This window comes from Melanotaenia boesemani, chromosome 3, assembly GCF_017639745.1.
Source record: "Melanotaenia boesemani isolate fMelBoe1 chromosome 3, fMelBoe1.pri, whole genome shotgun sequence".
NCBI lineage: Eukaryota > Metazoa > Chordata > Actinopteri > Atheriniformes > Melanotaeniidae > Melanotaenia > Melanotaenia boesemani.
The window spans coordinates 27,783,141-27,809,043 of NC_055684.1; the positions used below are offsets into that span (position 1 = coordinate 27,783,141).

The 25,903-nt window shown below is 39.1% G+C and overlaps 5 protein-coding genes across 7 annotated transcripts; 2 read left to right on the forward strand and 3 right to left on the reverse strand.

The window, feature by feature from the left end:
• Positions 1–408: 408 nt before the first annotated feature.
• c3h1orf74 (chromosome 3 C1orf74 homolog) lies at positions 409–1,235 on the reverse strand. Its single transcript, XM_041980410.1, has one exon. It carries the CDS (start codon positions 1,233–1,235, stop codon positions 444–446), a length of 792 nt encoding a protein of 263 aa, XP_041836344.1. The 3' UTR covers positions 409–443.
• A 102-nt stretch (positions 1,236–1,337) lies between these two features.
• tomm6 (translocase of outer mitochondrial membrane 6 homolog (yeast)) lies at positions 1,338–2,910 on the reverse strand. Its single transcript, XM_041980423.1, has 3 exons — positions 2,692–2,910; positions 1,573–1,707; positions 1,338–1,479 (listed from the first exon to the last, which is right to left on the reverse strand). Exons 1-2 carry the CDS (start codon positions 2,787–2,789, stop codon positions 1,611–1,613), a joined length of 195 nt encoding a protein of 64 aa, XP_041836357.1. The 5' UTR covers positions 2,790–2,910; the 3' UTR covers positions 1,338–1,479; positions 1,573–1,610.
• Positions 2,900–4,666, forward strand: LOC121636688 (ubiquinol-cytochrome-c reductase complex assembly factor 2). The gene is made up of 4 exons (XM_041980422.1): positions 2,900–3,082; positions 3,680–3,754; positions 4,315–4,381; positions 4,487–4,666. Exons 1-4 carry the CDS (start codon positions 2,945–2,947, stop codon positions 4,597–4,599), a joined length of 393 nt encoding a protein of 130 aa, XP_041836356.1. The 5' UTR covers positions 2,900–2,944; the 3' UTR covers positions 4,600–4,666.
• A 549-nt stretch (positions 4,667–5,215) lies between these two features.
• tspo (translocator protein) lies at positions 5,216–12,437 on the reverse strand. 2 transcript variants are annotated; one of them, XM_041980421.1, is made up of 4 exons: positions 12,419–12,437; positions 6,199–6,374; positions 5,989–6,127; positions 5,216–5,876 (listed from the first exon to the last, which is right to left on the reverse strand). In XM_041980421.1, exons 2-4 carry the CDS (start codon positions 6,369–6,371, stop codon positions 5,703–5,705), a joined length of 486 nt encoding a protein of 161 aa, XP_041836355.1. In that variant the 5' UTR covers positions 6,372–6,374; positions 12,419–12,437; the 3' UTR covers positions 5,216–5,702. The 2 variants fall into 2 exon arrangements, with proteins under 2 accessions (XP_041836355.1, XP_041836354.1); XM_041980420.1 differs by lacking the exon at positions 12,419–12,437 and adding an exon at positions 8,188–8,578.
• frs3 (fibroblast growth factor receptor substrate 3) lies at positions 11,889–25,903 on the forward strand. 2 transcript variants are annotated; one of them, XM_041980386.1, is made up of 7 exons: positions 11,889–12,574; positions 13,769–13,894; positions 14,016–14,104; positions 14,367–14,553; positions 15,987–16,148; positions 20,678–20,799; positions 20,883–25,903. In XM_041980386.1, the coding sequence occupies exons 3-7, from the start codon at positions 14,039–14,041 to the stop codon at positions 22,179–22,181; spliced, it is 1,836 nt and encodes a 611-aa protein (XP_041836320.1). In that variant the 5' UTR covers positions 11,889–12,574; positions 13,769–13,894; positions 14,016–14,038; the 3' UTR covers positions 22,182–25,903. The 2 variants fall into 2 exon arrangements, with proteins under 2 accessions (XP_041836320.1, XP_041836321.1); XM_041980387.1 differs by lacking the exon at positions 11,889–12,574 and adding an exon at positions 12,840–13,151.

Genomic DNA, 25,903 nt, shown 5'->3' on the forward strand with positions numbered 1-25,903 from the left:
CAGGTAAAAGTTATGGAACTTTAAAATTGTGATCAGTTTGCTCAAAGTGAACTCTGAGGTTTAGTGTTTAAAATGCCTCTAAGATTACATTTGGTTGAGAACTACTATGTAAATAAAACTGAAATAACATTTTCTTGGGGATTTCTAAACTTCTGCATGTTGCTGTCCAATTTATTTCACCATAAAAAATTTTAAAATAAGGTAAAATAAAAAAAAAACTATTCATGAAAGTCAATACCAACAAGCATTTACATGCCACTCAAACTTCAATAACCAATCTGAGAAAAGTGGAGTAATAATAACTAAGTGTTTATAAATTTATATGCAAATTTTGATCAGATGCACCCGAACACCATTGCACCTTCCAGAGGTCAGCAGCTGCTTTCACATAGTTTAATAAGTTCCACGTGTTCCATAACATTTTATTTCAAAGACAATCAGCATCACAAACAGACCGAGGGCAGAGTAACTGAGGACTGACTGATACTAAGGTCCTTCAGGACATGTTGCTGCTCAAATCTCTCTTGCAGACAGAGCTGCCAGTTCTCCAGCTTGGACTGCGTCTCCTGCTGCAGAGCAGCTGGAACACTGAAGGAGTACAGACAACATCTGTGACCTGTACCGTCTACCTGCCATGTTGCTGAAGCCATAAACACTGTCAGGGGAGTCATAGACAGACAGTTTTCAAAGCTCTTGTTCTGATCAAACCAGTATGTGACAGGATAACCTAGTAAAAAGCCAAACACTGTGCACAGGTTCCACTCCTCAGATTTGTCCCAAACACAAAGAGGTTCCTTGGCCTCCTCGAGTTGTAGGAATCCTTCCAGATGAAGCAGCAGTTCTTGTGTCATACTCTTCAGTTTTCCTCTCTGTGAGTCAGTGATGATGGGCTTCTCCAGGAAGTGGCAGACATTGATCACAGCCACACACTCATCATGAAGCACCTGCTCTAGATTTGATCTTACAGCACCAGCATTAATAATTAGACTGTTTCCACTCAAATCCAAAGTAACAAGTGATTTAGACACAAGCTGGAGAGACTGCAAGGAGCTCAAATATTGCTGCACCTGTGCTGCACAAGCGCCATTACTGTCGTACAGAAGAGCAGGCTTCAAACCCACATCAACGGCTGAGACCTGAGCAGCAAGTTCCAGACACTGAGGAACAGAGAGAGATTTTCTACCAGCATGCAGATATTTACGAGCTGCAGCTACAAAGAGCTCCTGAGTCGACATGGCTAGGTAAAAAATCAAAAATCACAGCACAGAATACAAATTGTCAAACAGAAAATCCAGAAAGTTGTAGCAAAGTAAATGTGTGACTCAGAAACAAAAGGTACAACTTAAAGGTAATTATTTGTTTTCATGTCATCGGCACAGGTGAAAAAAAAAATTGTTAATGAGATGTTTTCTAAACATAAGTAGTCCTAACAGTAGTATTTATTCATGTCCCTTTCTCTTCTTTGTTGGTCCAAGACGCCTGAAAGAGCAAAAACATCGTGTAAGCAAATATTTCTGAATGTTTGTTGAAATTAACTCATTTCGCTGGATTTCATAAAAACAATAACCCTACCATCATCCTGGTTTTGGTTCTGGTGTGTTGTGGCTACGTTATGTCACTGGCTGAGGAGACATCAGGTCAAAATCTGATAGATTTCTTGCTACCCAAACACCAGCAGCAAACAAACCTAAGTTGACCAGAAGATTCCTAAAGAAAAAAAAAAGAACAGTTACTTTGGATATTTACATTCACATCATTTTGCACATTCACACAGCGGAAGAGCAAATGCAGAGAAATGCAGGGAAACAGGTACAAAATGGCAAAAAGAAAGTAAAAAAACAACTTATTGCACTGAAATGTTGAGGTCACACTGTACTTGTATTCTAAACAACTGTCAAAGATCCACTGATTTTTTATAAAAGGCCTGAACAAGGCATACATCAAAACCTGCATATAGTTGCTGATAACACATTTAGTAAAAGACTTCAAACATATTTTTGGAGATAATTTAAGCTGGAAAAGCAACAGACTGTGTCTCAAGCTGAAACATGTTAGGTGGCTTAACAGTCTGTCCACCAGGGCGCACATATTGTACCACTTCTACAGTGCAATCAATGATCCTTTAAACAATGTGCAGGTGTCATAATGTTGACATACATTAATTAGCTCAAATAAATACGAAATGCACAAAATGAAATAGTGCAAGCACCTGATTCTGATGTCAAGAACCCCTCAAATTAGAGACTAGAGGGAAATGACACCATCTCAAGTCCATCTGTATTGTCTGAGCATTAATCTGATCCGGTATATGAAAAGATACCTTGAACATCCAAAGCAACAAAAATAATAGCAGATTCTCTCTGTTTGCTGAATGCTGCTCTTATTTGTCAATCTGCTGTTTTTTTTTTTTTTTTTTTTTATCTAAAATAAATATTACAATAAGAAAACAAGCGTTTACACAGCAGAGAAGCTAGAATTACAAAGTTATTTAACTTAGTGTATTGTCGGTTTTTTAATGCATGTATCGTTAAATTATCTGTCTAGTACTTAATGTTTCAATTCTGGACTCGCACTATAAACAGGAGATTGTACGACGCAAGGACAAATCCCTTTGACGTGGTATATGCTAACGTTAGCTAAACTGCTAACAACAACAGAAATAGATTAATTGAATTTTCTACGTTGTCTTGCCTTCTAAAGTCGTTTCTGTCTGTTGCAAACCGACAAGCAGAGCTGATCCACTCCATCACCCCGGAGGAAGGACCCTTTTTCACGTTTGATCCGCTCATCTTGCTAACGCGGAGAGTGACTACGGTAACAAGGATTAAAGGGGACAACACGCGGACAGGAAGAGGGGGAAGAATTCAGATGTTACACAAGTACGGCGTGGGATAAAGCTCAATCTTCAAACGTAATCGCTCACTTAGAAATTACATGACCAAAGATGTCTGCGACCAGGTATCGTCGGTTCTTGAAGTTGTGCGAGGAATGGCCCAGAGACGAGACCAAAAAAGGTCGTGATTTGGGAACGTTTCTTCGGCAGAGAGTCGCTTCTGCGTTCCGTGAGGGCGAAAACACGCAGGTTGTTAATCACACCAGTGTTCATCTGCCACTCAACACCGAGCTAAGCTAAAGAGATAACAGCGAATCAGTGTGCTACCAGCTGTCGACCTTGGAGCGTTTGTTTATACTTGTGAAGCGTCTTTATGATGTACACTGCAGACGTAACAGCAAATGCCAGTGCTGCGGGATAACTAGTCTTTCCTTGTGGCTACTTTGATCTCCTAACAACATAACTGTTATATAGCAATCAAACAACAAATAATAGTAGAAAATAGTCATATGGATCACATTAGTGTCTGTGTAACTCACTATAAAGTTAGTACTTGTTACTCAAATGGAGTTCCATTTAATGTGTTTCATACCTATCTTAATGACTGGCAAAAATCTTTTGTCAGTTTTTAATTAGATATTATAATAGACAAAAACTCTATGTTAAACAGGCAGTTGCCAATATAGTCAGATTAAAACAACTCATATTGAATATATAAAATGTGCCTATTTTACACACACACACACACACACACACACACACACACACACACACACACACACACACACACAATCTTATGTCTTACTGCCCTTTATTTTAAGAACTCCAACTATCCCCCCCCCCCAGATTGCAGATCCAGAGAAATGTGACCAGATGTATGAAAGTTTGGCTCGCATCAATGGCAATGTGTACAGACAACGAGTAAGTATGCTTTCACAGGTGCTTTTCTGTTTGTGTGTGTGCTCCTTTTAATCATTCAAATATTCACTACTAAGCCTATTTGGGGTATTACATGCATGAGATGAAAGAAAAATCCCTCTGCGTGCAACATCTTTTCATCTACTGCTGTTAACTTAAAATGCATCAGCTCAGTTCTCTAAGATTATAATAAAACATGTTATATGTAGAGCAAAGTCCTCCTTTGTCTTTTGCTAGTAAAGTATACCAGGTTAATGTTTACAGATTGTTCACCTTTTAAATTTGAACTATAAAGAGCACAGATCAGATCAGATCGCATAGATCAGCAAATAGTCAAATCACTCTCTGGATGGGTTATGCACCTTAGCTCCCAGTATTTGTCCTGTGTAGAATATATATATATATAAAGTTTGGCATACAGCAAAAACATTCATTCTTCTGTACTGACTGAGTTAAGGCACTTGAAAAACTAAATGAGTTAAAATATTCTATGTACAAAAACTGTTCATTAAAAGGTGAAGATCATCTTTATTGTATTCAGTGCAAACATTCTTTTTGTCCAGTTTCCTCGTGTGAGAGACACAAGCTTTACTGGAGTAACAGTGGAGGAGTGTAGAGTGCTTTTATCAGGTATGGACTCACAGTATCACATTCGTGTTTCAACTTGCCACCAGTTAAAATAGCTTTCGCTGAGATTTACAGTAACTTTTGCCTTCTGTATTTTTATTTGTTCAGGGAGTATGCAACAGAGCATGGACGAGGAAAAAAAGGGTTTGTGGAAAACATTAATGGAAAGATTCTCCTCCAAACCACCAGAAGAAGTTCCAGAAAAAACTCCAGAAAAATAATTTTTTCCTCCCCTTTTCTTCTCATGCTGCTTGTATAGAAATAAAATTGTTACAAAAGCTTAAGAATGAAATCCATCAATGAATGAGTGCATCGTCAGTGGAAATTCAGACATTAGGTCTTTTATATGAAAGGATATATAAGTATGAGAACTCCAGAATAAAAAAAAGGAATAACTGATTCATTTATGCTCATTTTGATACTGATCCAGGTGAAAATTTAAAAATAACTCCAGTCTTCAGTATTTACACCCATTCAGTTGTTTGCAGAAACACAGCATTTCCAATTCAAGGCTTTATTTTCTTCAGTTTTGCATAAATGGTGGCCATTTTTAATTGCTTTTGTTATAAAAAAAATAACCCTTTAATGGTAAAACTAATAAGCATTTAAACTGACTTATCCACAGGTCATATATGGATTTTGATTTTGAAAAAATATCCTCTTAGAAATGATAGCATAATGGTTTGCAGTCATTAAAAACACAGGTTCAGTCTTAAAATCTACATGTATGTGTATGGAAGTAACACATGCTCTTAGGCTAGAGGGTCAGCTTGCATCTGACAAGCAGGGCAGCTGATCTTGCTCAGCTTTCAATTAATACTTTTAGTTCCTTTATAGTTCTTTTGAAAAACAAGATTTTATTCACAGGTGAAAAATACAATTTTCCAACACAAAACTTAGTTGCAAATTCACATTTGGGATATTTCTCATTAAGGAAGCAGCACATAAAAAACAGCTTTATACTTCTATTTCACTTCAGTTTAATAACATAGCCTGGCCAATTCTGCATTGGACGTTTGTAAGCACTCTGAAAGGGAGAACTTTTTCGAACAATAATCCATACAATTTATGTCAAAGACAGGCTGCCTTACAACTGAACTTAATTGGTGGAACAATAATGCTTTCTACTGGACCTGATGCTATTTCTTAATAGCTTGTGGTCTATTGGCCAACACATGCAGACAATGATAGGTCCCAACAAGCCCATATTATAACATCAACCTTTTGATATCAGCTGAATTATTGAATCAACAAGCTTAACTGTGAACAAGAGCACAATGTAGTGAATCAAAACTGAAGTAGCTGAAGCATACAGGCATTTTCCCTACTCTTCTTTTTTCTCAGGGTTGTCCCTCCATATGCAGTAGTTGAGGGAGGTGGCAAGGCACAGCCAGGACAGATACGGAGCCAGAAGCAGTGTGGCAGTTCCACTGATAGGATACCAGGACACCATCGTGGCTCCAACAGTCCCAGTCAGAAGCACAATCTCAATTAGTGCCTACATTTGACAGATAAACGGCATTGAAGTGTTTATATAGAATACTGAGGAGTCAAATTTTCCAGTTGCTGTCATATATCAAAATACACAGTTGCATTTGTTTTAGACTTACCCATTTCAGCTTGTGGGCACCAAAGAAAATAGGAGTCCAGGCCCAGTTCAGAGCAAGCTGCAGTCCATAAAGTCCCAGTGGAACCAGTGCATTCTCACTGAAACCTCCGAGCTCTTTCCACACCAGGTAGGAGCCATATCTGTATTACAGAATTCAAAATAAGCTCATCCTGAGGAGAAGACACTAGGGCTCAGTCACACAAACACTTACCCCATTCCTGTGTACAGACACGTCCACACCACAGGGAATGCTGCATTCGGTGGACGCCATGAAGGTTTCTTCAGGGTTGGGTACCAGGTCTTCACCTGTTGGCGTGTGATGAAACCACCATAGATCCCTCCCACGTGTGGCAGGGCTGTCATCCCAATCAGAGGCAGCCACATGGTCTGAGATAAGAACAGGACACATTACATTTAACCTCTGCTTAAGCTGGGTGTTCGTAATATATCAAATAATGACTGAAAACGTGCTTATTTTCCAATACAGCAGTTTCAGTCAAGAGATTCACTTTAAGCTACACAAACTTTCTCCTTTGGTCAGTGAGGATGCTGGGGTTTTATTTTTTCTTAAGGTAAATTTAAAAAAAAAAAAAATCATACAAATAGTGTAGTCAACTATTCAATGTTTTTTTTTCTTCTCAAAACTTGGCAGTTGCATCATGACGGCCTATCTGGCAGCACGTGTTTTATATGTCCATTAAACACATGCCAATAATGACCCACTTGCGTATGATTTGTTGGAGCATATTGCCCAAGTTGGTTTGTTTTGATTGTAGTAAACAGGAGAGCAGTTTCTAAAGATTTTAAATATAAAAAAAAAGTTTGGAAAGTCGTTTCAGGAGCTGAAGGTTCAGTGACTGTTCTGTGTGATCAATATCAGCAATGAGGCTGATCAATTAAACCAGGTTACATCCTGACTGTGAGATAGGAAAATTAAAAAGACAGGCTTTAATAATATTAATTAGTCTAAATGGATCCATCCTTTCTTCTAACTGAACATAGAATGTTTGTTTTGTTTGTTAGATCAGGGGTGTCAAACTCAGGTCCTGGAGGGCCTGTGTCCTGCAGGTTTTCATTGTTTCCCTGATCTAACACACCTGAACAAAATCAAATGGATCCAACTGCTCCTTGTAAACTTCTTCACAATAACCCATTAATTTCAGTCAGGCGTGTTAGATTAGGGAAATGCTGAAAACCTGCAGGACCGGAGTTTGACACCCCTGCATTAGATGTTCCACAATGATGAATTTTCGTCAGATAAGAAAGAAAACGTCTTCTTTCTCTTTACATATTTCAGTTACACCCTCAGAAGAGTCAGGTCATCACATGACCATTCTTTTAATTTTTATTACACCTCTACAGAAATATTCACACATAATGACATATTGTTTCACAGCAGTCACAGACGTGTCTGCAATCATTGTCTGTTTATCAGCTTTGTGAAATAAATACGTGTTGATGGCATTAAATAATCTGCCAACACTGATTATCTTGTGTCAGATAATCAGCCTGATCATTCTGCCTTCCAACAGATTGTTATATTTTCAAGCCTGGTCACCATGAGCCCAAACAGCCTAAAACGCTCCCCAGAGGGCAGCACACGCTGCTAATGATTCAGTGGTTCATGTGAATAGTTTCACATGCAAAATGCTTTTCAGTCAATCAATACAGCAATATGGCATAGTAAATTTAATTTATAGCTATAATGCCTAATCAGGATCAATTCCAATATAGACTATTTTTATGGCTGTAAAGTTATATTTCTGTTTTAATAAGTTTAATTAGTGCTTTATTAAAAGCAAATATAATTAAGTATGCAAATATTAGTTTTGGTTAAAAAGGACTGTTTTCTTGAGATAATAACTTGAAAAGAAAACCAATATTTCCATGCTGACAGGTGTAAAAATCCACTAAAATACGTGAAATTATAAAGCTTAGTAAAACTAAAAGCTTTGCCTGGTCAGACTTCAGAGAGCCACCTAACCTGTTCTGGCACAAAATGCTAGTATATTAAAACATGCTAATGTTTCCGTTTGGGTTGCAAATACTTTTTGTGAAAAGACTACCTCAAGTCTTACACCATAGATGCGCTGTATGTCAAAGTTTTGTTTGCAGAAAGTTACGTTAAATAATAAATTAACGATTACTGTCGCGTGACTGTCAGGTAATTAGTTATCTTGAGGTCAAAAACGGTACTCACCATCTCCTCTCGCTGTCTAAGCTTCCTGCACAAAGTAATGGATGTACGTTGTGATGCAAAATAATTTTGCACTCATACAGCCAATTTCTCTAGCATGCTGTAATATCGTGATATAAGTTGTCGAACGGGCAGGGCAGTCTTATCAGGGTGGTCACTCCTCTGACACTCCCAAACGCAGAGCAAAACAACGTGACGTCGCAGCGTGGTTACCAAAGATTGGTCGCGAGGACAAAGAAAAAAAAAGATATATAAACTAGTGGATTAAGGTTAAATAAATACATAGATTACTATAACACAACGGCAGTCCAAGGTTTAAGTATCACAGAAACAAACTACATCGTTTCTTCCTGCTTTGCCAGTTGTTTAAAATGTCCTCGTGCACAAAACCGGAAACGTGACGACAGTAAAGATTACAAAACTGTCAAGATAGTTCCCGCCCTTCTTATGTGACTGGTTTTAAACTTAGAAAGAATTCTTTGCAGCACCATCTACAGAAAAAAAGTTTGACAGACATACAAACAAATTATTAAAATAATAAGAAAAGCTAAGCCAGTTACAACAGGACTAATTAGAGCGCATATATTATATATGTTCTTAAACTTTTTAAGCTGTTGTGAAATTTTGTAGTCATAAGCAGTGGAAGATACAGACTGCTGATAGTTTAAGGAAAAAATCTGAAGAAAGCACAGAAAAAACCTATTCAACCACATAGATGCACTATTGGGTGCCATGTAAGCAGTTCATGCCTGTGGTATGATTATAAGGTTTGGCTGAGTTTTTTTCTTTTGCAAATGAAAGTTATCTTTGTGCTTCTCTTTTAAAATGTTCTGACAAGGGTTGCTCTTATATAATTGAAATAATCTAATAAAACATAAAGCAGAATTTAACCAAGCACAATAATCATAAATAAAACTCATTTCAAGGTGTCGTGTGTTTTCAAATAATCAATTAAAGATGCATTTAAAATCATGACGTTAGTTTGCAGATGACTGCCAAGTCAAGAGATTGAGATAGTCCTCCCACACTTCCAGGTTGAACTGCAGCACAGAAATGTAAACAACTGTACAAAGAATTTTGCAATGTGATTTGCTAGTTAACTAAATCTTCCTTCCTGCTTTCAAAACTCACATTGCTGTCATATTTTACGCAAAGATTATAAAATACTCAAGATAATCCTTGCCTCTAGTCCAGTTGACAGTGTCACAATGTAAATTAGTTTTGTCATAGTATACATTTCTTTTTATTATTTATTTCATTTGCTGTTTTATTTAAAATCTGAACTCTAAGCTCTGCAAAAGAATTCCAATGTATTTCAAATGTTTATTCTGTTCACAGGCTTAATATTGGGTGGTTGATTTATTGTTTGGTCAGAACCGCGTATTTGCAGATAATAATGGACTATACCTGCAACGGCAGAACTGCAGCTCTCACCGACTGGACATGCTGGAATCAAGTAGGATAATTAAACACCAAGACAAAAATAATCTGATAGGCTAGGAGGGGTGTGATTTTTCTTTAAAATAACAGCTGTACTTTTGTAAAGCCCCAAAAGTTTTATATACCAGTAGTAAAAGTTCACTTGCATTTCTCACCTATACATTTGACTTAGAATGAATGTTTTCAGTCTGTTTGTGTCATTAGAGAAGGGCCAAGATGGTAAAGTAGATTTTAATAAACTGATAGGTTTACATTCAAATTCATGTGAATTGGAGGTTGAACTATGAGCCTGATTCCTGTTGACTCCCTTCATAAAACACAATCGATGTACAAACTGATAAATGGGTTGGAACTTGAATTAAAGTTTACTTGTTAGTGTCTCTGTGTCTTCCTGTTCAGCCTGTAGGCTGCTAGAAATGGTCCATCTGTACGATAACATTATTTCTTTGCCCTCTGCTGCTGACTTTTCTTGTCTGCTTTGAAGGTGAGGAACAGTTCATCACAAAAGAGCCCATTCATTCATACAGGCAGCTTCAAATGGAAAATTACTCATAGTTTTCTTTTGGGTTTCTGTTAGAGGTAGGAAGAGCTAGAGGTTACAGAGGTTGCTTTAGGTAAAGTTTGCATGTAAATCAAAATATTTCTGTTTATAACTGCATTTACACTGAAATGAGAGGTGATTCTTACCCATAATTGTTGTTGTTTTATTTGGAAAAATGTAAAAAGTTCATAAAACCTTTTTCTTTAATGGTTAAACATAAGGTATTGCCAGTCTTTATGCATTCCAAATGGCATGGACTTTCAGATTTATTTTCCTCTTCTCTGAGGAAGAGTCAAACCAACTCCAACCTTCCCAGGAATACAGATTGTGATCTGCTTATAGGGCTCAAGGTCAGTCTAGCCTCTAGTTTTCACTAGGTTTAGGACTGAATCTCTGCTCCTTTAGTGCAACAGTCAATTGCAATGGAAATCCTTTTCCATTTGATAGTGTGGCATGGCTCAGCTCAAGTCTACATGGGTAGGCAGTTCAACATAACTTATATTAGTAACAAATTAGCAAAGGCTCTGGTGTGAGCTAAGTCAATACAAAATGGCTTGACACATAATGCTGAATACAACTGAAAAAAATGTGAGTTTATGAACAACTTTCTAACCTGTTTTGACAGGGTTTGTAATTCAGCTTGAGAGAAGTTTCACAACCCATCATAATGTAAAGCTGACCTATCTATCACTGAGAAGTCACTGTCTAACGGTGGGGCACAAAATCATTCTGTTTTCTTTGTGAGTCTACTAAATTTGTTAGATATCGTAACTAAAAATCAGCCTAATGATACTCAACTCAGTGGAGCTTAAAGCCTTTTCAGAGTATGATTTAATACTTCAGACATACTTCAGTTAAAAACTTATTTCTGCTGCTATCCGTGTACACTAGGAAAAGGACATTGATCCAATTAAATGACCAGGCCGAACTCCAACCAGAGCTTGAATAAATTCTGTAACTGAGCAACACAGACGTTCTTTGGTTTAAAAAAAAAAAAAAAAAGAAGAAAAGAAATAAAACAAAGAAAAAGAAAACAGTCAGTATGGTTACAACTGTCCAGCAGGCAAACGTCATGGCAACTGGCCAACCATCAATTACACATGGCACACAAAAGCTGAAAAACTAACATGGCTTTTAACCAACACTTAACTATCTTTCTAAGGCAAGGCAGTTTATTTGTATAGCACATTTCATGTACATGACAATTCAAAGTGCTTTACATAAAACAAAAGCATTACAGATATAAAGAAATAGTAAAAAGCAGCAACAAATAGCAAGAATCACAATAAAATCATAAATTACATTGAAATTATTAGAAGCACGATAAGTTAAAAAGTTACTGTGCAGATTTCATGCATAGGCGCATGAGAAAAGAAACGTTTTTAACCTGGATTTAAAAAAAGTCTACATTTGGTGAAAGTTTAATCTTACTGACAGTTTGTTCCACTTGTTTGCAGCATAACAGCTAAATGCTGCTTCTCCATGTTTAGTCTGGACTCTGGTCTAGACTAGCTGACCAAAGTCTTTGGATCTAAGAGCTCTGCTAGGTTTATATTCTCTGAACATATCACAGATTTATTCTGAGCCTAAACCGTTCTGGGATTTGTAAACAATCAGAAGCGTTTTGAAATCTATTCTGTAGTGTAAAGATTTCAAAACTGGTGTGATGTGTTCAGATCTCTTAGTCTAAGAGCTATTTACACTGGCAGTTTATACTAAGAAAGAAAGAAAACATTTAATACATGTGGTTTCAAACTCAATTACCTTTGTATTCACATTTGTGCAAAGAGTTGCAGGAGCATGACATGGCATCCATGTAGGATCCTGTCCTTGACTTTGAGAAGCAACTCCTGACTACCCACAAATACATCACATAACCCCACTCACAAAAAACAAAAAAACGACCAAAACATCCCCCTATATGACCTCAAGACTTAAGAAGACGAATTTCTGGATTTTGTTACAACAGTTTTTCATTGTACAGATAAGTTTTAACGTGTGCTGCTTGTTTTGAGGGAGACATGTTCATTCTACCACTTCATGTGGATTTTTTTAGCCCCTCCTCTTCGTCCGCCAGGCAGACACCTTTCCTCTGTGGTCCTCCAGCGTTTCTTACCTTCTTGTCGCTCCTCTTAGCCTCGTTGTCTGGCTGTGAACTCTCACCCCAGCTGCTTGGGAAATGTCATACAGGCAGAGGCCCGTGCTGCAGTAGGGGGGCGTAATAGGAGGAAAAAAAAATAATAAGATTTTTACCGCTCTCACTGCATCATTTATCCGCGTCTCTGCCGTGCAAGTGCCACATCCCGCTAACAGCAGCAGCCGCCGATAACTCACTGCAGTCTCAATGCTCATCTCGCATTATGGCTAAAATTTAGGAAAAAAAGAAAAAAAAAAATCCGTGCCAGACATGTGAGTAGCAAACCATCTGCTGTCGTTCTCTACTGCTATGTACTCACGCTATTGTAACCTCTACACCAGCGAGAACAAATGGTCATTGAACCGTGTCGTGGTGCATTTGGTGTCAGTGTGCTGATTTCGTGGTTGCTTGGCTGAGTTCAAATCTGTCCACATTAAGGGGGGTGGGGGGGCACATAAAAATTTTCGCTGTCGGCTTGTTTTGGGGAATCTAACTCGGGTTTGTTAATTAAGCCAAGGCTGAGATTTTCAACTGTTAGTGGCTCAGAGAAAGGGAAATCCCATTGACTGACTGTAAGATAATGTGTGATGTAGCTTAGCTCTTTAGTCTGCTCGCTCTGATCCAAGCCAGCTGTGAACTGGTGTTAAGCCCGGTGTCTCCAGTCAGATGTGGAGGCCCAGGTTAGAGCACACATAATGCAGTGGTGTAGGGGTGAAACGTGTTAGCAGACTGTACGAGAAGCGGGACTTATACAGTGATCAGCCAAAGCAGACGATTGTTGCCTCTGCAGTGTTCAGCGATTTGTGTGGTTGTTTTCACCTCTGATCTTTGGATTCACAGGTGGAGGAGGTGACTTCATGTTTATGACTTCTGCTAATAAGGCAACTATTCCTTCTTAATCAGCATCATTTTTATGGAATATCAGGAAATTTGTCACTAGCCTCTCTGAGTTTTTATTAGAGTCGCTTTTCCTAAACTCTCACTTTGGACATCTGCCAAAAATCTAGATTCTTTTTGGGTTATTTTTATTTGGTTACATGGTATTTGCTGTGGATTTTACTGACTATTTAAGTGTCTGGTGAGTTTAAATATTTTTTCGTAGGGCTTTTATTGATGCTGGCACTCATCGTGATTTTCATCATGTAATTAAATAAAAACATTAAATTTGCATCTATAGAAAAACTAAAATGCTCAGGATTCCTAATTTCTGATTGTTCAGACTTTTATTAAAACAATGTGATTAAAAAATATTTATGAGTTTATTTCCACTTTATTTTAGGTGAATATTATAGAGTTGATGGGATATTAGGGGCAAAACAGACAAAATAACATATTTAGCATCTTCTGTGCTCTCTTATTTAGTTGCTCATTTGATAATATTTATGCTTTTCTTTTGGTTACAAGTACAATTCCTATAATAATATGCAAGACTTCTGCCTAAACCTGAATGTGCTTTTTGATTTCAGGGACCATGCCATTAATCTTTTCTTGAAGATGTCAGTCCAGCAGACTAACTGGTTTGTGATGCAGCTGCCCAGTCGAAGATCCTGGGATTGAGCAGTGAATACCTTTACACTGATGGCCTGGACTGAGTAAGAAATCTGTGAATGTTACAAAGTGAACTTTTAGTGTTATTTTGTCTCTGTTGTTTATGGCATATGTGGCTTTAAACTGGCCATTTAGTAAAGAGCTGTATGACTTAATTCTTGGCAGGTTTCAGCTGGCCTGCTGAAGCTATGGGGAGCTGCTGGAGCTGTCTGTACAGAGACCCCATCCGAGACAACCATCTCACCAAATTTAAGGTCAGAAGTTTACAAATGATTTACTACAGATTTCCCCCCAAAAAGTAGAAAGGCTGTAATGTCAAAACTGAGGTACTTCATGGAACATATATGGTCATTTTGATGCTGGCAATGTCTTTACGAGAAAGTATGAAAAATGACTTGTTAAAAAGTTGTGAACACAGAAACTTTGTGTGAAGAGAAAAACTAACATACTATTTCGTATGTTGCATTTTCAGTGGAAATGTTCACAGTCTCAAGGTTTTGTTTCTCCCTTTTTTAGGTCATCAATGTGGATGATGAGGGAAATGAGCTGGGCTCTGGCATCATGGAGCTCACCCAGACTGAGCTCATCCTTCACACGCGCAAGAGAGACGCCATCCGGTGGCCGTATCTCTGCCTGCGTCGCTACGGCTACGACTCTAACCTGTTTTCTTTTGAGAGCGGCCGCCGTTGTCAAACGGGGCAAGGTAGGCAACATTTTCTCAGATTTTTTTTTTTAACTTGTCCTGTCCAGCATCAAAGCAAGCAAAATGATGATCTGGTTGCTGTATCGTGCTGAACAAATTTGCTCTGTCAAGGGGAGGCTTATGGGTATAAGGCTCCTCTTGATAAGCTGATTCATTTATTTATTTATTTACTTTGAATCACGGAATCTATGGAATCTTGCTGGACCTGACGGGAGGGGACAGAAAAAGAAGGAAGACAGCAAAAAGAAGCAAAAGGGAAGGAAAAAAAAAGAAAGAGGAGACAGAAACACAACAGACAAAAGACAACGACCCTTCAATCCACACTATCACCAGACAACAAACTGTTACACTTGTACATAAACACACCAGAAAGTTTCCTACGGCTTTTACTCAAAAACAGAGCTGCTAGTCATTAAGAGCTTTTAAAAAATAACAAAATCAAAAAGGCATATCACAAAAGTAGCACAACAACCAGATACTAACTCAAAGAAAAAAAAAAAAAAAGAATAATTATCTCTTCGTATATAAACGCACTGGACAACTCAGTGACTGTTTAATGATGATGAATAAGGAGTGATCAGTGATGAAGAGTGGTGAGTGAGATTGTGAAAATGCGGCCACGCATCTACGGAGGCTAGAGGCAGACCCGGGCAGCCAAGAGACCCGGGAGCCTCAGCAGCAACCCCGGAGCGCTAACCTTAGCTACCCCACCCCGAAGACGATTCTAGCCCCACCCGGAGGGTGGCAAAGGAGAGCCCCAGCCAGAGCCCCCTGCAGTCTTGGGGCACAGACCCCAGTGGGCCGAGATCGGCAGCTGGGCCTGCCTTCCAGGGCAGCCTGAGCAAAGGGTCTAGGTCCCCAGGAGCCCAGAGGTGGCCCCCCACCCCCCAAAGGTAGAGGGCCCGCACCATGCCTAGGAGAACTGGGCCCCCCCAGACAACCACCCGGCGTGGGACAGCACACACCCCGATGTTCAAGCCGCACACCCCTGCGCTGTATCCATACGCACTCACTATCACACAGTCACTTCATACATAACTCACCCACCATGCCCCGTGGGTGGATGTCCTGGGCAGACCATAGGCCCCAAGCTCCCCCCCACCCGGCACACCAGGGGCAACAGGGGTGTGAGAGGTCCTCTTTACCTTCTCCCTCCCAGCTCCTGACTGTTTATGAAGTGTGTGTTTTTTGCAATTATTGCATTGTGCTGGGAGCTGCTTTTCTGTTGGGCCATAAAATTATTCTGTTCATGACTGACTGATCACAGGTCAGTGGTGTGTTATAGCAAAGCCAGTCTTTGCATCACATGATTGTTAGTAACATTTCCAACTTGCAGGCTTTTTATCCATTTGTGTCCAATATTTTAAGAAGTTTTACTTGATATTTATTGTGTTATTGTTATTAATATGTTATTTTTCTGTGTATTTGTTCAGGAATCTTTGCATTCAAGTGTTCCCGGGCAGAAGAGATTTTCAATCTGCTCCAGGAGCTGATGCAATGTAACAGCATCAATGTGGTGGAGGAGTCAATGATGATGAGTCGCAGTGGCCACACACCAGAGATGGACATGTCTCGCGCTCCACAGACTCCCAACAGTGAGTCAAACACACATATAAACACAAGCAGATGATACAGAAATTATTTTAGAACATATATGCAGCAATACAGCAATGAATGTAGCAGAATTATCTAAATATGAGTAGACACAGGCTTAAGAGAGTCAGGCCCTGTTCACACCTGGCTTTAACATGCATCTTTTTTTTTTTACATTATTTCTTGTATGTACAGAAAAATGCATGAAGAGAGACAAGTTGTTAAAGTTGAGGAAAAAGCCTGAGTTATCAGACATGTAAACAATACGCTTGATAACATGATACTAGAATAATATAAATTTAAAATTTAGATTTAAAGATTTTGTTCTGACAAAAATTGAACTGAAGGTTCATTGTAGATTTTAACAGATTGTTGCTCTGTGTTCCAGTCTCCTAATCTTGGACCTCAGAATCCACTGTCCTTCAGCTTTTAAATCTTTCCCTGGTTCAACACACCTGGCTTAAATTAATGGGTCACCAACAGACTTCTGCTGAATGTAATGACAAGTTAATAAAAAGATCCATTCGTTTGAAGTTAGGTGTGCTGGAGGAGGGAAACATTTTAAAACATGCAAGGTAGTGGTTCCCAAGGAGCGAGATTGGGAATCTTTGCTGTGTTCATAAACACTCTTTAACTCATAGTCCTCCCTGGGATGGTCTTTGTGCAAAGCTAAAGAGTAAATCATCTCAGGGTAAGGGGAGAATGAGTGACAGGCAGACTCCAGTTCACTGAGGTTAGCAATGCAGTCGACTGGCCTGCACTACCTACACCTCTTCTTAGCAAGACTCAGTCATGGCCAGTTGTAAAAAGGAAAACTAACTACAAGCCTCTTCCTCGTTAACCAGACATGCAACTACAGAACAGATTTGCTCCACTGCTGTAGAATTCTGGATCTCTATCTGATGACCTGGATAAAATCTCTTCCCTACACGACAGTGTATGACAGAAGAACAATTCAGAAAGTAAAAGGCTACAAGAAAAGCTAACAACTGGGCCTCAGACTGATTGTTGGTGACTTTGGTGTGAAAGATGTGAGAAACATGTGGTAGTACAAAAGTACTTGCTTCTCCAAGGATATGGTATCAGATATGAGAGACAAAATTACCCAAATTGTGGCTGCAGACCCAACTGTGAAAAACCTAATGCTGCATGTGGGGTTAAATGATGTGAAACAACTGTCTGAGGTGCTGAAACAAGACTTTACTGAACTGCTTCATACACTCATCTGTCTGGGTGCCCAAATATTCATCAGTGGCCCTCTCCCTCCGATTAGAGAAGTGGAAAGATTCAGCAGACTGTTTAGTCTGTATACATGAATGCATGTACCACACATTCAGTTCATTTCATGGACAATTTCAACTTATTCTGGGTATGCAAGAACTTTTTAAAGGAAACAAATTTGGCCTAAACAGGTCAGAAGTGAGGTTGTTCGCCTTTAACCTATTTGATTTTCTGAACTGACACTGATTTCCCTTGGACAAGGACAACAGACAAGAGAGACTAAAACAACAGGATAAGACAGAACCTAGCAGAAACCTTGAGATAAAACTGCTTCAGCCCTTTCCTGAAGACAACCTCAACCATGAGATACATCAAACTCCAAAAGCTGCTAGCAAGAACCTACCCCCTTCATCTCTTCATGGTCCATCCAGGTCACCCTTCCCACCCAGCCTCCCCCTCACCATCCTTTCCCACCCTCCTGAACTTCACTGCCCAGATGAAAAACTTGTTCACTGTAGCTACCAAACTGACCCTATATCCCAGTCCCATCTTTGTACCCCCAAGCATCCCACCTTGTCCTTTCCAAACAATTTCCCAGCAAGCTCTGACACAACAGTCATAGCCCTAGCACTGAGCACCAAATTTGTCAACTGTCTCCACAGCCGGATTATGGCAAAACACATCAAAATACAGCAAATCCTAATTGATATGTGTTGGGTCCAGGCTACAACTTTTCATGGCTTTCTCCAGGATAAGCCAGGGCCCAATATAAGTGTTTAATTTATCCCAGTTTGAAATAGGTAACAGAAACAATGGCTGGTAAATCAGTCTTAAAAACATAAAAGAGTGAAATCCACCACTTGTTGCCTTGATGCCCTGCCAACAGGGTTTTTCAAAGTTGTTTCAGGATGCATAGCCTCAGATATTTTACAGATTGTAACCACATCGCTGCTTTCAGGAGTCTTCCCTTGGACTTTAAAAACAGTTGTCATCAAGCCACTTCTAAAAAAGAACAAATTAGATTCATTACTCATGAGCAGTCAAAGGCTGGTATCAGACTTCCCCTTTCTTTGTAAAATTATAAAAAAAAAGCTGTCTTTCAACAATAACACTGTTTTGTAACAGTCAGGTTTTCGGCCATACCGCAGCACTGCGACTGCTCTAGTTAAGGTCTTCAGTGACACCTGCTTGAACACAGATGGCAGCAACATTTGAGTCCTGGTACTACTGGATCTCAGTGCTGAATGCAAAATAGTTGACCATAACATTTTACTAGAACGGCTGAAAAGCTCGGTAGGACTTTCTGGCACTGTTATTAACTAATTTAAGTCCTGTTTAAAAGACAGAGACTACCCTGTGTCTATAAGTAGCTATAAATCAAAGCAAATTAAAATAATCTGTGGAGTTCCCCAAGGCCCCATCTTGGATCCACTGCTGTTTAGCATCTACATACTCCCACTCGCTCAAATGATGAAAAACAACAAAATATGTTACCATAACTATTTTGATGACACACAAAGCTACATAGCCATCTCATCAGGGGACTATTGTCCGATTCAAACACTGATCAAATGCATTGATTAGGTTAAATACTGGATTCCTTCAGTTAAATAAAGAAAAAAATGAAATAATAGTTTTTGGAGCCAAAGAAGAAAGATTAAAAGTCAGCATTCAGCTTCAAAAACTGATGTTAAAAACCAACAAGGTGGTTTATAAGTGAGCTTATATCAGTCAAAGAACATACTGAGCATTAAAAGACTGATGTCTCAGCATGATTTAGAGAAACTTGTCCGTGCATTTATTTGTAATAGACTAGACTACTGTTATGTTATTACAGGTCTCTCTAAAAAGACCAGACAGCTACAGTTAGTGAGGACTCGAGCAGCAGTTTATGAACTAAGACCAAGAAAATGTATCAAATAACTTAAGGCCTCAGATCTTCACACTGACTTCCTGTCTCAAAATAATTGACTTCAAATCCTGCTTTTAGTTCATAAAGTACTGAATGGTTTAGGGCCAAAATACATTTAGGATGTTTCTTTTTGTTACGAACTGAAATGACCAAAAAGTGAAAGTAAGCTGAAATCTTGTAAAATGCTGATGGGTCCTGTTCAATATCTTGAATCTTTTGATGTGCTGCAGCACCTTGTGAGGGGTGTCACTTGACCTACATCATAAGACACATCTTTGCACTGCAGTGACTGTGTTTTTACTCTTTAAGTGCCCCCATGTGGTTTTTAAAAACTGCATCACTTCCCCACTGGACATTCAAATAAAAAAAACAATTTGCATTGTTTGTCTTTGCAAAGAGCATTTGTTTAGCAGGGATCCAATTATGTAAACATGCAGCATCCAGCACCACCTGCAAAATTCAGTAATGACAGCACCCAGTTACATATTGTTATCATTTTGGCATTTCTGGATGTGTAAACTGTTGACATGCTTGCCACATCAACTTAAACTTGTTTCTACTGCCCCCAAGTGGTAAAAAGAAATCACTTCATGCAGGTTCAGGACAACAAATTGAGCACCAAATTTGAGCATTGAGTTATCATATCTTATACAACTTTAACATGAAAAAGCAGTCAGGAATCTCTTTTTTTTCCACCCATCTTTAGATATTTGCACCTTAATAATACAACAACATGTCATTTAGTTGTGGCAGGTGGATTTTATTCCTGCAGCATTTCTACATTACTTTTGTTGTCTTGGTTTATATTGTTTGTTTCCTGGTTTGGATGACTGTCTTTATTTTGCATAAAATTCTTGTTGACATAACTGACACATTTCCATAAATATATTATGAGAACTCAAAGTTATGCTCAGTCCCTTTATAACTGCTTTGATATTTTTTTTTTTATACTTAGAACTAAAGTCAGAGCAAAATGATAAAATTCTTTGGTCTAGTATTAAAATTTAAGTTTTTTTTCCACTTTTAAAAAAATCATCCTCAGAGTTTATTTTCAAGAAAACCTGAACAACACAAGTTGATGTAACTATATTTCTGAAGCATTTTTGCGACAAAATGAGCTTTTTGTTGTTTACACTTAGAACATTCCCATTGTCACAGCTAAACTAAGGTTTAATGGGCTATGTTAACCAAACAATACTCGTTATTATCCGTATATGACCCCATCCTTTGATTTATTTAGATTAATTAGTTTTTTAGATTAAGTAAGGGACAGCTGCTGAATCTTTTAAATGAGAAGAGGCCTTTTCTGAGAAATTTTTAAAATTATTTCACTTTGTTTTCATTATATTTTGGTCAACAGTCTCACCTTTGTTTTTGTGTACATTGTCATGTCTGCAGCTCCAGCATTTCCCGTCCAATCTTTTCCCAATGGATACCCTGGTTACCCAGTTAGAGGTGATTCCTCACAACCCGCTCTTACTGATGATCACGGACATAGCCTCATGGGTCTGGAAGACCAGGTAAGAGACATTCATGGATTTCATCGCCAACTTAAGATATTCAGGGTTATTTCTTGAACCTGCCTTTTTTTTTTACCTCGCAGACCCACACCTATGTAAATACTGTGAGTATGGAGGGGGACCTTTCCATGCGTCACTGTGTACATTCTCTGCCTGAGGTGCGACCCAGCACTTTCCCTGAAACAACAAGGGGAGCCATGCCTGTCGGGGGCCAAGGGAACCCGCAGTCCAACCTGCGGTGCTGTCCCCTTGAGGAGCATAAAGACCCTCAGGTGTTCTTACAACCATCCTCACAGGAGGCCAAGTTCATGCTCGGCCCTACTCCAGTGCAGCGCCATCTGCTGGAGAGGGAGAGACATGGGCACAATCCTCACAACCTTCAGCCAGTAGAGGGGGCAACAGGCTCAGAGACGGAAGCAGATGAGCCCTCTATGCACCTGTGCAATTCTCATTCCTATCATCATTTCCATCACCACACACACCGACATCCGGGTCACGAGCACCCAGACAGCTGCCAGAGTGATGAACTCACCTATGAAAACATCAATGGCCTACGGAGTGCCCGCAAGCAGCGTCTGAGCCCCAGCAGCATGTCTCAGTCTGTGGGTTCAAGCAGTAGCAGCAGCACTGGGGACAGCCACTCACATTCGCTCTTGCACCCACTTTCCCATGGCCCATCATCTCTACCCCCACAGGGATATGCCTGTGACAGGGGCATGGGCGGAGGTCATCGTCGGACAGCTCTTCTTAATTATGAGAACCTGCCCTCCCTGCCACCGGTCTGGGAGTACAGTGCTCTGCAGCGAGATGATGAGCAGGAAGAGGACGACGAAGATCAGGATGATGAGGACTATGAGGAGGAAGAGGAGGACTTTGATGAATATGAGTTCTCAGAAGGTCCTGGGACACCCAACGGGTACCACCAGGAAAGTCGAGGTATCCACAGAGATGCTCTTCAGAACTATGTTAACACAGAACAGGTCCAGCCTTCCCAGCTTCGACACGCCTGCCCCCCACATCCACGACCGTGTCAACCTGACAGAGGAGGGCGAATATTTAGCTTTGATTTCCGCAGACGTTCACGTTCAGGGGTTGGAAGCTGTGAACACAGCCACATGCCTCCGTCGCGGCAGCTGAATTATATCCAGGTGGACCTGGAGGGAGAACCTCCCTGTCAAGCCCTCAGCAGCGGGGGTGCCCAACCACAGCACCAGCGCCTACCACCCAAAAAATGCGGTCCACAGGCACCCCGGCGCAGTGAATGCTACGCAGTAATTGACCTGAAGAAGACTGCTGCCATGTCCAACCTGCAGAAAGCGCTGCCCAGGGATGATGGGACTTCCAGAAAGACTCGCCACAACAGCACAGACCTGCCTCTGTAAACTGAGTTCAAACTGAAGAGGAATGATGAAGACAGATGAAGGCTTATCCTCATCTTAGCACACTGGACCCTTCACTGTCATCCATCCATTCAACTGTCGGGCTGAGTAACCCAGTACAGGTACCTAAATAGAAACTTACAGAAACTTATTTGTGCATATAAAAGGAAATGAGAAATCTCTGAGAATAATTAGCTGTTTTTTCATTTTTAGTTTTTATTTATTGGATATTTGTTCTAGCTGAAGCAGAAAACCTCAGTTTTTACCAAAATTATTTACACTTACAAACATTCTAACTCCTTTCGTTTATACACTTTACATTCATATTTTTTTTCTTTGAGATAAATACTCGGTACATCAGAGTAGCAGCCCTTATTACTGAAGAGTAGTTGCTGGCATGAAGGAAGAGTTAATAGTTCCTCCAAGGGACTGAGCAGTGTTCATACCTCATCACAAGCACGCAAGTCTAATGTTGTGGCTAGTAGAAAAGACCATTATTTGTTACTGTATGCCTATACAGCATTTTGCACACAATCCTATTGAATTGTATCAAATCATATTTTGGAAATTGTTTCGTCCAATCTGAGACAAAAAAAGGGAGGGTGTTAAATGAATAATGGATTGAGATATTTGGAGAATCATAAGAATGAATAGTGGTAAAAGTAGCACAAATAAATGAGTTGCAGCTCTCTTGTGTCAACATGCAGAATTCTAAAAAAGTAGCATATCATCTTTGATCACACCTCCTGCATATCATCCCAGACCTGCGGGGTGGGGGTTCAAGCTCGTCACGTTGCACTTTTGACCCTGGGCCACTAAAATGCTCTTTGTCACCAGTCCCAGTCCCAAAATAAATAAGTGAATAAATAGGGCCAAATGGACGCTTGTACACAGCAATGTTGACAGGCTTTTTTTTTTTTTTAAATGTTCTTGAAGCTTAATAGTGGTGTTAAGCTATAACCTGTGCTGAATATGTAATTTGTCAGTTATCAGGTGCGAATGGTCTGTTTTTAAAGGATAATGCAGCATGATGCAAAGTCATGTTGAGCGGCTATCAGTTTGTCTTAGTCAAATATTTATTTATTTATTTCATGTTTATTTATTTATTCTTTTTAAAAGAATTGTGCTAGTTTTGTTTTCCTCCATAAATGACCAGCGTTTTTAGTCCAGTTGGTAATTTGGAGACCAAAGTTTCACCTCAAATTATCACTGGACACCAGTGTATTACTGTTATTACTGTGCTCAAATTTATTTTAAAAAGAGACTGTATTTATATTTTAAGTGCCAAAATGTAATTGCCATCTTTAATAAGAGTAAAATCAAACGTGCCATCAGGATTTCTGGAAAACTTAAAGGATGGAAAGGCATAAGATGAGAAGTGTTGGGGGGCAAACTTTAAAAAAAAAAAAAGAAAAGAAAAAAAAATCCAGCTTTTTATGAGTAATACGGATAAAAATAATGACTGCACATTCCACCTCATTCACATCGACGGCTATTTTGGAGGGAGATGTGAGAATCTTATCTTGTAGTCTGATAATCACTGTTAGGGTGGTTTTATGCTGCTATGTGTACATACTAACAGTAGCCCATGCTAGCTACAGGTACTTGTCAAAATGAAAAATGGCGTGATGTCAGATCTTTTACCATATTGCTAATACAAGTAGTATTGTTGTTCTTCTGATTTTTTTTTCTGAGCAGCAGAAATGTTATGTACCATTTCAGAGAATGTTTCATCCGGTCAAAATTTCACTACATTTTTTTTTTTCTTCTTCTTCCTACTAAGCTGGCTGGCAGAGTAATGGTAACACAGGCCCACTGATGGCATCTTCTTTTTAATTGGGCGCTCACATTAGCTTGGTCTTCAAAGCCACTCGAGGAGAGACAGATGTATTAGATTTACACACATGCAGGCCTTCAAATGCAGATGTATTGTGGCGTTTGGCTCAAGTTGATCTTTGTTTTTTTTAAACATGACATAAGTATAAATTCTCTACTTCTGACATTTTTTTGGCTTCTGTGTAGAATGATGTTGAATTTTAAAGTAGGTGAAGATTTGATTTATACATTATTGTCATCAAAGAACAAAAAAAGGTTACCATCATGGTTTTTCTCATGTTTGATGGACAAAGTATGTTTGGGGAAAAAAAGATTGGACTCTATTTGCTAGGGTCTACCAAATTGCAGGCATATTATAGCTTTAAAAAAATAAAATATTAGACATTCACAGAGCAAGAGGTCAGATCAATGATGGCAAATCTTCAGTAAAACCATTTTTCAGAGGGCAGCTGAGTGAACAAGAGTGGGAAAAGATGCATGTCTTTCACAATTTTGCCTGCTCACCTGCAGCACCTGGACTGGTAAATGTCCTCCAGAGGGGGCACAGGGAGACAAATTATAGCCCAGACAATCTTTACAGAAGGCTCCTCCTTCAGCTCTCAAACCATGATGTATATAACTAAGCTTATAAAATAGTAACTGTAATTTAAAGCAGCATTTTAATGATCTGATTATCAATTAAATTCTCAACACAGAAGCCTAAAAAAAACCCTGTATCAGAAGTATAAAAGTTTTTTTTTTTTTTTTTTTTTTAAAGCCAACTAGCAGCTACCATTTGTGAGCAAGACATTGCTGGACAGAGGGATGTTTACATTTTCGCAATAATGGGATGAACTATTGTTATGTTGATCTAAAACGGACCAATCTGTGAAGTGTGAAATTTAAATATTAGTCTGTAGAGCCGTGGGCTTAATGTGTTTTATCCCCTGTTTCTCTGGTTTCAGGTACAACGTTTACTTTTCAACCTTCATGGAGCAAATTTAACTATGAAAGTACTAAAAAAGAAAGAAAAAAAAAAAAAAAAGAAACTTGTTTTCTTGATTGTCAGTGAACTTGCATTGACAGTGACATACAATATGTAACCATTGCCAGTGCTTATGTAAGATTTTATTCTATTACATCTTTCAGAGCGGTGGCGGTATTTCATTCCGGGATCAGTATGTGGTACATGTAATTTCTCCGAGTATTGTTACATGTTGCTTTATGGTCATTTAAAAATGTGTCAACTATCTTTGTTATGAAATGGTAACCTCACACCAACTGAATCACTTTTTACAGCATCATTACCAGCTATTTTTGTGTTTACTGACTGATAATCAGAATAAATAGATACATGAATTAGTAGTTTTTTCAGATTATTCAGCTCCTAGCCGTTACGTGATCTTATTCCACTTGAAGTTCAAATGAAGTGCAGCTCTCATCTCAGTACTCATTGTGACTAGATTTGCATGCTGTTTCAAGCGTTCGATTTTCACCTTCGGTGTTTATGCTCGAGGCCTGTTTCACACAGGTGTTGAGGAGCTTGTTAAGCACCGATAATAAGTATGATTAGTTCTGTTGATGTAATCTGCAGGGCAAGTAGCCACAAGTCCAGATAACGACTCCTGTCATTAACTTCACCAGCTTTGAATTTACTGAAGGGGTTGTTTAACAAAAGGGCTTGCTCTGTGTTTACTGCTCATACGTGACTGTGTATCATGTCCTTTCAGAGAAATTTCTCACTGTGCCTTGCATATTCAAGCTGGAGAAACATTGTCACTGCTGTATATGAGGGCAGCCTGTTGTCAAAATGTAAAATCAGTGCCTGTTAAAGATTTGAGGACTGAAAGGTGAAGTTGTGTTGTAATCTGAAAATGTGCCAACTGTAACACGTATTGTCCTAACAATGT